We start from the raw sequence: 14,399 nt of genomic DNA on the forward strand, positions 1-14,399 counted from the left end.
ATCACACGCTGTGTGGTATTCTACCAAACAATCCTCAGCAGCAGTTTGGCAGCTGGATTATACCCTGGTGCTCTGTAACATTATGATCACTGATGGGGCAAGGGAAGAGAATAACACTGATATTTTTCATAGCTAGCGCCAGTGTGTGCGTGGGATATATCAGGTCGGAATTGAACATTTCATCTTCAAACGTGATGCGTTGAGGAAAAGTTTAAGGATATGAGTGAGTTTGACCACAGCAACATTGTCAAGGCTTGACGACTCAATCAGAGGTTCTCCACAACAATTTGTGTGTGTGTGTGTGTGTGTGTGTGTGTGTGTGTGTGTGTGTGTGTGTGTGTGTGTGTGTGTGTGTGTGTGTGTGTCTGTCTGTCTGTCTGTCTGTCTGTCTGTCTGTCTGTCTGTCTGTCTGTGTGTGTGTGTGTGGTAAATATGTACTTGTGTGAATATTGGATGTGTGTGTGTATAAGTGTGTGTATATAAGTCATCTATATTAGATAACAAATGCATACATTTGCATATATAATACTAACTATTCTTAATACAGAAACAGAATTTTAAAATACAATTATTACATATTGGAGAAGGGGTAGGATTTGATAAGTTAACTTCTTCATACCCCTTCTCAAGCATGTTTATTAAATATATGAGGTGTGTGTGTGTGTGTGTGTGTGTGTGTGTGTGTGTGTGTGTGTGTGTGTGTGTGTGTGTGTGTGTGTGTGTGTGTGTGTGTGTGTGTGTGTGTGTGTGTGTATGTTGATAAATATGTGAGGGTATGCTTAAACATAGACTATATATATTGCATAATTATATTTTCTTCTTGCTCAAGGGATTTCTTCCTTTCCACCTTTCCACAGTCTCTTATGCTTGCTCATGTGGATCTGTTGGGTTTCTCTCTGTAAAAAGCCCCTAGAAATGACTGTGTTGTATTTGTTGCCGTATAAATAAAGTTCAATTGAATTGAAATTAATTGTTCTTGGTGTGCAGTGATGAGTGTTTATCAAAAGAGGCTCACGGCAGGAAAAGCAGAAAAACATCTCCTGTTTACATGCAAACAGAGTCAGAGTGCTTTTGAAAAGTTACACATTGAGAGGTGTTTTCAAAAGGTTGCATTTTCAGTGGCTCCAGGTACCGTTTCTGTGCCAACGGACATCCAAAACGCATCGAAAGTTTTGCGTTTTCACTTGAAAACAGGCCTGAGTTTCACTTTCAGTGTGTGAGGTAGTGAGAGCTGTGCTTTACTTTGATTTGAAGATGCATCTATTCAGAAACATGCTGGCTCACGTCTTTGGTCGAGTCTGAAGGTGAAATAGTTTTAAACACACTCTGCAGGCAAGATTATGTAAGCAAAAGGTAAGGATACAAACACCAGAGGGGGTCTATCCTTCTTATCCCTTCCAGGATCTGCACCCTGAGCTTAACTAAATCTTCAAAAAAAAATGTTTATTTTTATTTTTAAAGGGAACTCCATATGTGAGCCCAGCCTGCGAATACACCTGGAAGAAAGTACTCACTGACATCAACTTTTAGGCATTTCTGTCTTTTTATGGTTCTGTCAAGTGCGTCAGCATTTAAAAAAAAAAAAAGGTGAACATACACACAAACATCGAAGAAAACACAGCAGCAGGCATGAAATTAAAGACAATAAATATTTCTTTGATTTTGAAAATGAGCTTTATTGTGGCCTTTTTTTCCCTGTCCATCCAGAAGCTACACTCAACTGTCACAAAGACAATAAGCCCACGATATTCATAAAAAGGCTTTGAGTAGGAGTGAGCTGCCAGAAAGTGCCGTCTGATTTACGTACAAATAATCAGAGTTGTGTTTCAAAGGTTGGGAGGTGGGAGGATTCAAAGAGGTCCAACCGATCCCAGCAACCGAGGTCAACTCAGAAATGGTAGGCCCACTTAAAACTCTTAAAATGGGTCTGCCGATCTGCCTCCTGCCTCCATCCTGCTCCTCTGAGAGCCGCCCAGCTTCAGTGTCAAAACCAGAGGAGTGATTAGAGGATTGCCGGATGTCACTGAGGCTTTTATTTATTTTTTTTCTTACTTCATTTAAAGAAGTCTTGGCTGGTCCTTTGAGAGCTATGAGCGCTGTGCATAGTGGAGATGTGTCCTGTCAAAGCCCTAAACAAAATGTTTGAAATGCATTTTCAAAGGCTGGAGGCTGCCTCGGGGCACCGCGGAGGAATACCTTCGCTGTACAACGCCAGCATCAAATGGCACCTTGATGCTGCACAAAGGAGTCAGAGCCTTAATAGGCATGTATCGCCTAGAGTTGAGACATGAGGCTGAGAGATGTGAAATAATAAAGTAACAGCTGAAGACAAAGTCCAAACAGAGGAAGTCAAGGGAAAAGATGCACTTATCCTTTTTTGTTGTTGTTTATATTTGTCTTGATCTGGAGGATATGTTACAGAGATTTTAATAAGTCTATTGTTTTGAACCAAGGAGAATTGAATTACATGTCTTCTCTAATCTAGAAGTGTGCTGTTCCTAATTTAGTAATTATTATATTTGTTGACAAACACAAACTGGGACTTAGTTTGATAGCTCAGAGAGCAAAACAAAAAAAGCAATAGATTTTTCCTTTTTCTTTTTATAGCCTTGTGTAAGTTTGAGCTTGTTTCATGTTCATGTTATCATCTATTGATTTTATTTCAACTTCCTTATCCTGGGCTCTGTGATTACCGTTTTTTTAATATTTATGAAACCCCCATTATGCAACAACTTTTTTTGAGTGAAAACAGAAAACTATTCCGATTAAATGACAACGACGCCCAACGGCACTGAAAACACCACTCATCCATCTGCTACACCGCTTATCCTGTTCAGAGTTGCGGAGCGCTGAAAACAAAACTTTTTGAAAATGGCTTCCAAAGCGGAACTTTTTGAAAACGATCCGACTCCGACTCCGTGGAAGCAGGAGAAAATGTGACCTTTTTGAAATGCTGCTCGCGCATGCGCATACATCCATTTTTCCCGGGGACTTGATAGTTTTACAATTGAGAGTCACCCGTAACAATGCAACTTGTTTGTCTATCCATACGAATATATGTGTACTCCCATTGTTAATGTTTATAGCGTAATGTTGTCTGCACTCGTGTGTGTATGGGTTCATCAACGAAACAAAGAACAGCACCCACTCGTGTCACATCATGAAAATAACATCATTTTCAATGTTCCTGCCGTTTCTGTTTAAAAGGACTTTGTTTTGAAAATGTTATGATGTAAACAAAATTTTCAATATTATTCTTGAATGTTCATGACAAAAACACAAAAACAATATATTTTCACTTGAAATGTTTGTTTCTAGTTTCCCCCTTCTTGCCCGGTCTATACACAAGTGCTCTTCAGAAAGACCCCGAGTCCAACGTTGCTAACAACACCAAGTAGGACTCCATCTGATTGCATGTCACCATATTTAAGTAAGTATAAATCCACACTGAATGGAAAACACAGCTGAAGCTTTCCAGATATTTCTATTAATTAGGTTGACAAATGTGTGATACATTGTGCAGCCCTAATGTGAAAGTGCCAGTGGACCCACATATACACCTGGTTCAGAGCTACTGTGAGCAACCAAACCAGTAGGGAGCAGTGTAACGAGAAGCATGAAGCCATTATGGTAAATGATCTTCTTATGTTTCCTTATATTTTCTCTGTGTGTTACTCTTTGCTTAGTATTATATCATGCCGTCTCCTTGGAATGCTGGTTGGTGCCTATAGGTCAGACCAGGTCATATGTGAGGTCACAGCCCATCTTGTGAGGGGGACTGAAGGATAGAGGAATCCTCTCAAACTAAGTCAGATGTTATGAGATCATTATGGTATATTAGAATATGCGAATATGCAAATTGTGTGTGGTCTCTCTGGTTACTATATAACTGACCAAAGCCTTTGTGCTGGCAGAGTAGCAGATTGGAAGCCAGCTTCTCTCACCCCGACTCATGTCATCTGTCTGGGAGTTTTTTGATGCCACCTGATTCGATATTAAACATTTTTAACCAAAACAAAGAAGCATCGTCGAAGCAAGTTCTTTTTCTCACTCTTTTCAAGTCAGCTGAAGTTTCCCTTCACCATGATAACCATTCAGAATCCTGGAAAAACAAACCCATGATGTCATGAATTGTGACATAAACATCCGCCTACCCCTATTTAGATTCAAACGAAGACACTGAGTTTTTCAAAATCTGCACTGTGGCCGGAGATTTCAGGAATCATCATTTGTGAAGACTCGTTGCTGCGTTTATGTGTAAAAGCAAGGCCCAAACGCAGAGAATTATCACAGTTTTTAAATACGTGGGTACGTGTAAACATGGCCTCAGTTTTGAACTACTCTTGTGCCTGTGTTGCTCTCTGCATGTATTTCTACTCATTAGTTCACATCACAGTGAAGAGATTCCTAAAGCTTGTTCCGCTGTGAAGACAAAGCTTTTTTTTTTGACTTGCCAACTTTCAATCAACTTAATCAGTCTTAGAAATGCTTCTTGAGGTAATGCGAAAAAGGGATTTGTTAGTCTAATTTGTTGGATGAGTAAGGCCCCGTTTACACGACAACCAATACGAGTGTATCCGCAAAATTCTCTTCACTTTTGGGGGGTCCGTTTACACGACACCAAGTGTGCAGATCCAGTTTATCCGCAAATGTTTTATACCGGCTCCCAAGGTGGAAAGATTCTTTCACGGTTGTCATTCCCTCCTGCAGAGACTGATGGAGGCTACAGAGCCTGTTACTGCGCATGTGTATCTCTCACCTCTCTCTCCTTCCTTCTGCTCATCCAGTTGTAAACAAACATGGCGGACCCGTAGTGGTATGAATCGCGGTCCGTATTCTAGTTTTATCGTCCAGATCAGTAGTTTAATAGTTGAGACTCTCCCTGATAGCATCGGATGCGTCATCAGTCCATACGGATGTCGGGTTCTCTCCATTTTCTACATGTTTATAGCGTATGATTCATTGCACACATCTGTGTGGTTTCATGACAAAATCAAGCAACAGCACCCTCCTGTGGTCCAGCATGGTAAGTACATTGTTGACTCCTTTATTTTAACGGATAAGGTGTTGTCACTTGAAACGTTGTCGTGTAAATGGGGCCTAAAAGAAGAAATCTGGAGGATGCTATTCTACTGTTTTGATGGTGTTCATTATGTAAAGGATGGACTTCTCGCATAATCAAAAATCATGAAAATGCAGATACTTGAATGCTGAATTAAAAGAAGAGGAACGGAAAATAGAAACACTTCTACAAGGGGAGCTACAATAACAAACACGAGTTGCTATATCTTGGATTTAAGTCAGATTTTAAACTAGAAGTAAACAGTGTTTGATTCATCGTATTAGCAGCTTGTTACCGTAAAGCCACTTGCAGTGACGTAGAAGTAACTGATTACTTTTATCATATTAGTAGTGCAGTCATAATTCCTTTCAGGGTTGTTGTTTTTCACTTTTGTCATAAATGAATACAATTGCATTGCTGCAGACTCTACAGCCTGCTGCATGATGCTAATACTGTCACTCCTCTTCTCACCTCTTGTTGTCTCAAGCTTTATATGTCATTTCATTGTACTTGTACTTGTACTTCTACAATGACAATAAAAATGATTCTGATTCTGATTCAACCTGTTTCTTTTCGTACTATTTCACGAAACTCTTGTTTGCGGCATGAGAAACAACTTAATGGTGTTTAACGTAATCCTCTTGACAGCAATCTGAAAGATGTTTGTCTCTAAATGCCATTAATGATTACGCTCTATCATATTTTTAGGCAGCGAGCCGTCCAGCCATCATTTGGATGGTAAATTTTCGGAAAATACAACCGAAGAAATAGCGGACGTGTTGCTTAAAGTTGTCTAGAATATGTGTATAATGGCCAACACTATTTGTCACCGTCTAATTTTGCCTGAATTCATATTTCTTCTGCAAATTCTCGGCTTGTGTACATAACCACAGCTGACTTCCGGTTTGTATTACACCCAGTAACGAGTGACGTGATTGGTCAATTGATACCATGTGGGAGATACGTTTTGAAAAGCGGCACCTGATTGGTTCATAATTCTCTGACTCATCCTGGTGCGTTCAAATGCTAAAGCAGAGAGGAGGCTTTTCCTTTACAAGATGCGGAGGAATTAAATCAGCAGAATTAATTATATGGACCCATTATCTAATTTTTTACTTCCAAAATTAAATAAGAAAAAAAACAAAACAAGTATTTAGACCCTTTTTATTTTTGTTGACAAGTAAAATATGAGATGAAAGATGCAACTAGTAACTGTCTTCCACTATGCAGGTCTGACGATATCACAAGTCATTCATTGCAGATTCCTGCCATTGAAGTATGCTTTCGTTTTTGTTAACAGAGACGCAGGTGTGATACAAGAAAACAATGCTAATCTACACACAAAGGAGCAAAGTGTGCCATCACATCGCCTTGACATCCTGCATCACGCAATCAGATCCCAGCAAATATACGCTTCGTGCAGAATTGCTCTATTTCCTGCAGCACGGAGGCAAAGAAGCCATTTAGTGTTGTAGATGAGTGCATCCTCCCCGCTGGGCCCTGTGCGTCGAGTGAGGTCAGGTGACAACAGGTCGAGCCGCGCTCGTGTGACGGAGGAGCCGCTGACGCAGCGGTGGGCTAACGGTCTTCATCTCCTCCTTATTTACACCAAAAATGATCCCATTGCTCAAGTCGCCCACTGAGACGTCCTTGCTCCATCCACTCCCGCCTGATAGTGTTCGCTCATGGGCATACTCCATCATATATACACACAGAGGTCATCACACACGGTACATAGTTAATGCAGATGTTAAGTCGGGGAGAAGGTCAGTGCTATTTCCTATTGGTCCAGGTGGCCTCCTTCCAATGCAGTCACTCTTTCTGATACCTTCTGACCTCTGTATGTACTCAGTGTGCGTCAGTCATATTACTGTGGTTTGTCAAGCTTATGGGGATGAAAAAAAGAAGAAGACATTATTAGACTATCATGCATTCAACCATAAAAATACTCTATGGTTGAATGCATATGAATGCCCATTAAGTCTAAACTTAGTTTGAGGGACAATCAAAGTTCCGATCAAGGGTTGGAGGGATAAATGAGAAAGGTCCACAAAGATAGTATTTCAATTGTTTGTGTGTGTGTGTGTGTGTGTGTGTGCACACGTATAATCCTCTTTGATTAAACCTTTGGCATCAAATTTCTTCAAAAACTGAAGAAGCAACGTCATAAAATATTTTTCTATCAATTCTTGCACACATGCTTGTTTTTTTTTATTTTTTATATCTTGTTGTTATACTATTAAAAAAAAGTCCTCGCAATCAGGAATTGTTTGATTCCCTTTGACAATACTTTTTGTCTTTAAGACACTTGTGAAGGGCTGACTTAAAACTACCAAAACAAACAAAACCATTTGTTTGTCTCATAATCCAATTTGAACAGGCAGTGCCTGTCATGAAGTGTCAGCTGATGACTCCAATGTCTGTGACGTATTCAAACCAAACACTGTTCGCTCATAAACCTTCATCCTTCTGCTACTTTCCCGCCTTCTGTCTTCACCTGATCTGACAGCTTGGCGTTGTCACCCAAAGAGAACTGACACGGCGTCTGTTCTCGGTCACTCAGACCAGCGTCAAAGTATTACACAAATACTGTGGGCGCTGCAGCTGGACATCTTATCCGGACCGTCGGACCCATTGTGGGTTTCATGCATGATTTTATGCAATCATCTTTTCAATCTGCACAATGTTTCTGTGTATTCCGGAGCCGTCGTACATTTTCCTCGGTTGTTAGAACATTAAATCCAACCCGTCACTCTAATGCTCTTACCTTTAAGGTCATCTTTGCGAGCAGGTCTTGGAGGTCCATGATGCCTTGGACCAGACTCAGGAAATCGCTGCAGGTCGGACAGGCTCAATGGAGGAACAGGAAGCACCGAAAGAAGGAAGGAGGGAAGAGCGTGGGGAAAATAATTTAGATGAACAGGAAAAAAGAAGGGACACAAAGAAATCAGGCCACGTGTCTATGTGCACTGTGGGATAGGTTTTGATTCCTGCTCCAGTATCAATGACAAAGCCCCAAGGTGTGATTGCCTTATTGATCACTGACAGCAGCAAAGTGGAAACCCCCTGTCTTCTGTTTGACAGCGAGGGAAAATTGGCTAGACTCAATCTGAAATGCAGCATAATGAAGACAGCACTGGAGGAAACACTGGACAAAATACGTTTTGTGTGTGAAGACAAAGCCTTTCACAGATCCCCTCGCCCCCCCAAAAAAAAGCTTTTCTATAGCCCATTGAAATCCTGTTTAACAATGGCAAACACACACAGTTGGATACATTCTTTAATTTAATTTAATTTCCTTTATCTTTTCCACTTTGTTGTTTGAGTTTAAAACATTGTGTGAGGCGGATTTGTTAGGACACTTACTGCGGTTGAGGTTGGGACACTGAGTGATGTAGCCGTTGGGTGCGAAAATCAGCTTCACATCCTGAATAACACCCTGGGAAAGGAAGAACACAGGGTATGTGTTATCACTATCAGTCAAATAGTATGACTCTTTAAACACTGAGCAAAACAAAATGCTCAGCCTGCTAAAGATCTGCAAACAAACATGACGATGCTCAGGTGGTGTGTCGGCATGCTGACTAGTGCTCATTAGCAATAACCAGGCTTCTACTAGGTTGATAGAAGCTCCCTGCTAAAAGCTCATTCAAATGAATAGATTCATCACAACTGGTTGATCCTGACAAAGCAGCAAATGTATTTTTGGTTTGAATTTGATGGATTCTTTCGGTGTAATGCTTGCAAGTCCTCAATTTCTTACATTGTTTCCAAATTCTTAAAATACCCAAATGTTTACGATTGTAAACTGAGGCAAACCCGTCCACCATCAAACCTTGTACTATTACAAGGAACTGCATACCACACTACACGTGAAAGCCATCCATCCATCCATCCATCCATCCATCCATCCATCCATCCCAGTTATCCGTTTTGCAGGGGTGGCAGTCTGAGCACTGTGACCCAGATCACATTGCACCTATTAAGAACCTTCCTGCAGGTGGTGAGCCCACGGGAAGGTGGCGCTTGGCATGGGACATGAACCGTCTACCTTGAGATCATGAGTCTCATGCTCTACCAACTGAGCTAGTAGGGGGACTACATGTGAAATACAGTGTGTTATTGTCCTTAGTTAGTTTTCTCTTAGGGCTTTTCCACCAAAAAGAACCAAGTTCTAGTTCAGAGCCGGTGCCAGAGCCAGTTCTTATATGAGCCAAAGAACCGGTTCTTTTTCCACCGTTAGCGGAGCCAAGTGAGAGCTACGTCACTGCGTCACTCCAAAACGTGAAACGTCACTGATTTCAACAATTTGGCGGTGACAGCGCTCATACAGGAACCAGGAGACGGACTGTATTCATTGGTTTAGTCCGGGTCGCTCGATCTAGTTTGTCCTGAATCTCAGATGCACCAAAGAGCCAGAAGACATTACGTCTCTTCTCGTCTCTATTGGTGTTTTTTCCACGTCCGTCTTGTTTTAGTCCGGAGCCCCGGAGTGGCCATAGAGGGAAAAGAGGGTCTTATTTTTCAACATTTCGGCATTAAATTTAGAATTTCTGTTTGTTTCACTTTATTTCTGGGTGTGTCTGAATCAAATTCTTCAACATGGAGAAGAATGGAGGTGTAGAATGATAGAACGCAGCTCTGAAAGCTGTTTTCAATGGCAACCTACGTAAACACACTGATTAAAGTTCTCTTTCACATGAAGCCGTTAAAAGTCTCATTTTATGCCTATAAAATCCAAGCTTTCATTTACAGAAGTGTGTAGTTTGTTTTTAGTTGCTGATGAACCAAAAGTATTCATTATTAAGAAGTTCTGTGGTTATAAAATAATATTGGAGCGTCTCAGAGAGGAGCACAATGCAGCCGCACACTGCCTTGCTCAGCGGCTGCAGCTCCTCAGCCGGCGGTCAGACTGTGAAACAAGACCTGGATGTGACGTTAGTTATAATAATGTTAGTATGAAAAGTGTGGAAAAAAAAAAAACGACAATGGAATACTGCTTCTAAATTTTAAAAAAATCTGACGCAGCTGACTGACAGGAGGAGCTCTGCAGCATCTTGAGAGCCGCGGCTCCGTGAACGCGGATTAAATAATCCTGTTCCCTCGTATTATTAACTTCAAGGAGCGACTTATTATATCGTTCCCACACGTTATTTTTTGTATTTTTTTCTTCTCTATAACCACTCTGGGGCTCCATGTTCGCTTTTCAGGAGCTCAACAATATCAAATCACTGCCAGTGACTAATTTTTGTAACCAATTAAATGAAATTGGACAATTTTCCACGGCACACCTGACGATTTCTCACGGCACACTGGTGTGGTTGAAAAGCACTGGTCTATCTAACTCTCTTGGTTTACGCTTTTTCTTTTTGACCTGGTCTTTTTCCTCTTTACCTGATGCTCCACCAGTTTTTCTCCCACTGCTGACTGCTTAAATATAATCATTTGGTGACATGAATGAATCAAATACAAACTCATCTCTTTTTAAGACATAAAGAACTGATAAACCTCTTCAAATCAAGAGGGCTCCGTGACCCCCCCATGAATCTTTGCTGCCCAGCCGTATACTGTAGGGGTTGGGAATCACTGGCTTTGATGAGTTTTCTCCAGTGACTGCAGCTTTCTGCCACTACCAACAAAACATGCATTTTAAGGAATACAGCCGACTCATGGCATTGAATGAAATCCATCCATTTTCTCCCTCTTGTCCATTTCCAGGTCACGGGGGTGGCAGTCTGAGCACCGTCACCCAGATCACATTGCACCAATTAAGAACCTTTCCTGCAGGTGGTGAGCCCACGGGAAGGTGGCGCCCGGCGTGGGACATGAACCCTCTATCTTGAGATTGTGAGTCTCATGCTCTACCAACTGAGCTGGCCAGGGCATTGAATGAAATAAACAATAAATTTGTTTTGGATTGGTCAAGCCCACCAATTCCACACCAAGCATGCAGCATCCACTCCCAGCTAAAATGACTTCACACGGACCCCAAGTAAAAGGCACATAACTGAGTTTTCTCTTTTAACAGGCTGCGTGTCAATCACTCTGAATGACAGGATATCTCTAGTTGCACGGCTGGCAAACAGAGGTTCATGATGACCACGAGAAACCATTTTCAGGGGGGGGGGGACTTGTAAAACACCAGGACACCAACACACATGCACGCACGCACACATGCACGCACACACGCACACACGCACACACACACACAGTCAAGGGGGTAATAAAACTTCCGCATTGGTGCCAAGTGGTTACTGAAAACATGCTGGAAGGACATTAGAATTCACCACCTCCAGCACAATCTGCATCATCACTGCTGCTTTATGTGGATGTGAAATCCATTTACGGTGCATTCGGCTGGGCTGGATGCAGCAAGCAACACCTGCCTTTCTTCCCTCACAGAGACACGGAGCGGGGGCCTTGGGGCGAACAGGCTCGCAGCACAGATTGAGAACAAACACACCGCCTCGCTTTCTCTCGCCTGTGAGCGTGCGCGCGCGCGCGCACACACACACACACACACACACACACACACACACACACACACACACACACACACACACACACACACACACACACACACACACACACACACACACACACACACACACACACACACAGGCCGTTGTGAGCAGTGGATGGTGAAGAAGAGATTGTCAGTGTCAGTCAGAATGGAAATGAAGGTGTAGATCACAGATGTCTGTCCCAGTGGTGTAATATAGGAGCCCTGACCACACATCACTGTCAATGATCAGTAGGTAATATGAACTAAAGTCATAAAATATATCTTCCCTCTTCCTCCTCACTTTCTTAAACACACTCGCACACAGGCAAAGACATGCTCACATATACAGTACTATACTATATATGCTGCATTACATTGCCAAAGACTGTCAGAATAACACTATTTGGGAGTAATGCACATCCCCTCACAGTCAGAATATGTTGCCAATCTGCTCTGTTTTAGGTTTTAGATAGAACACTAAGTGTTGGGACAGTGAAACATCTCCATCGTGTTGTCTCCGTGTGATTGACTCCTTTCTTTAAACTGAATCAAAAGAGTATATTTGATATTTCTCACAGTGATGAGACGAATGAATCAAGTATTTTCTCCAGCTCTGCACAGTGGGTCCACAAAGATTTCAGCTCATTATTATGGTTTTACAGCATTTGCTTTATAGTTCAGTGTCAATGGTGTCATACATTTCAAGCAGCTACAGGGGGTGGGATTTTCTGAGTAAAAAAATGAAATAAAAAAATGACCAAATAATTTCAGTTCATTCACTGCCCTGCAATAAATACAAAGTAAAGTTGGCAACTAGCTCAATTAACATGCAGCTGCTATGTACGCTTACCTAAAACAAACACAGTCCTGCACAAAAAAATTGCGATCATAAAGAAAATAAATGCCAAAGCAAAGTTTGAAAGATGGAAAGTCGACTTCATGATCATTGATCCTATCGTGTGCCTCAATTAGTTACACTAACCGTCTTAATGGCCTCCTTCTCCTTCCAACCTGGCAATTTCATATCTAACACGCTTTGTTCAAATACAATAAAATAATATTAAATATTAAAACAAACAAACAAACAAATAAACAATCTCTTCTCAGTATGCCTCCAAACATCTCAATCTGGCTTATCCAGATTTATATATGAACTGCTGTTCATTTCAAGAGTTCATGTTTAATCTTTTCCATGAACAACCAGTTGTTTTTTAACAAAGTGCCACTCTCTCCACAGCCACATCATTGCATGTCTCACTACTGTCTTGAAAACCTTCCCTTTCACACGTGCACCTATCCTTCTGTCACACATCAGCCATGACACCAGCACCCACCCAGTCTATTACTCCTGCATTCTCTCCTTCACCTCGTCTCTGGATTGACCCTGGCTACTTGAACTCATCCACTTTGACTAGCAACGCTACTCCTCGCATCTTCACCTATCATCCTGACTCCCTCTATAATTCACACACACACACACACACACACGTCTTCAATCTCCTTGCAACTTCCAATCTTTTATTTTTTCTTATATCGCAGACCTTTATCTCTCCATGAGCTGCTCCACTTCTTTCTCTCCCCACAGATTACAATGTCGTCTGCAGAGCTAAATGCCTGAAATGATCTCCCATGCTGTCCTTCACCACAGCAAACAAGGAGTCCAGACCTGATTCCTACTCATATCCATCAGTCAGTCCGACAGAAAACATTCCCACTGCCTCATTGTTTTAACACCTTTCCTGCATCGCCTTCATACAGTTGCAGTGTGACGTTAAAGTACAAAGCTGTGGCACTGCTGCTGAACTGAGACTGGCCTCAACCCCCAACCTGGAAGACCAGAGGATCACCCTTTGTCTGGTCTCTATTCTTCAAACTGTTCGGCATTGGGTGACCCTGCCACGAGCACTAGACTCCAGCCGACATAACGTCGCTCTCGGGATCACAAAGACACGCAAACCATTACACCACGGTGAGGTGTTATTCCCCTCGGGACAGCAGAAGATATAAAGCAGATGTTCTCAACCTTTTTGACTTTGGGGCTTAATTTTCCCAGGACAAAGTGGCCGGAAGTCCAGTTAAATATTAACACTCTTTCATTTCAATTGATCAAAATACTGACTTGATTTGTATTCCATAACTAAATCAAGTCCACTTAGATTAACACGGTAAAACCTTGTAATTGATACGATACACTGTGATGATCTCAAAAACATTTCTTTATCTCATGTATGTAAATCTGCACATACGACACTGAACAGGAGAGCAATTATAAGAAAAGTTGCTACAAAAACAAATATAAAGGCTCCAGTCAATATTAAAAAGGGTCAGAAATCCCGAAATATTTTGATATAAATATTCAAAAAACTGAAGAGAAATTCTGATAAATTGGGGCGTGTTCAACAACTGAATGACGTGTCACTGCCCCACATGGTGGGAAGCGGTATTGCGGTCCACAGGAGTAGAACAAAAAGTTTTTTGCGGCCCATCCTGAGAATCACTGATAAAGAGGATGTGTGGATGGCATTAATTGCGCGGCTTGATACCACTTGATAAGATAAACAATCCAATAACCTCACAAAATAAACTCAGACAGGTTCAATAGTTTTTGTTTTAATTTACAGCTCTTTCTTTTCGTATTTTAATTAAACTAAATGAGGACAGCAATCACTGTATAACACTGCTCTGTGTGCTTCCTGAAAGCAAATAACATGCAAAGATACAATATGTGTTTAAAACAATTCAATTTAAATTGAAAATGTACTTTAGTTATTGATTAATTCTTGACAGCAGAATGTTAATCTGTTATCACAACAGAGCACAAGCATGTATGCA

At 41.4% G+C, this 14,399-nt stretch overlaps 1 protein-coding gene across 1 annotated transcript in view; it reads right to left on the reverse strand.

The window, feature by feature from the left end:
- LOC308125541 (protein kinase C-binding protein NELL1-like) overlaps positions 1 to 14,399 on the reverse strand; it is a 430,629-nt gene that overhangs the window by 274,176 nt on the left and 142,054 nt on the right. Inside the window, exons 6-7 of the mRNA XM_080489392.1 lie at positions 8,429 to 8,501; positions 7,830 to 7,912 (exon numbers count right to left, since the gene is read on the reverse strand). Coding sequence (XP_080345518.1) covers positions 7,830 to 7,912; positions 8,429 to 8,501 — 156 coding nt within the window. The remainder of the gene's footprint in view (positions 1 to 7,829; positions 7,913 to 8,428; positions 8,502 to 14,399) is intronic.

The sequence above is a fragment of the Lipophrys pholis genome (assembly GCF_963383615.2).
Source record: "Lipophrys pholis genome assembly, chromosome: 2".
Taxonomy (NCBI): domain Eukaryota; kingdom Metazoa; phylum Chordata; class Actinopteri; order Blenniiformes; family Blenniidae; genus Lipophrys; species Lipophrys pholis.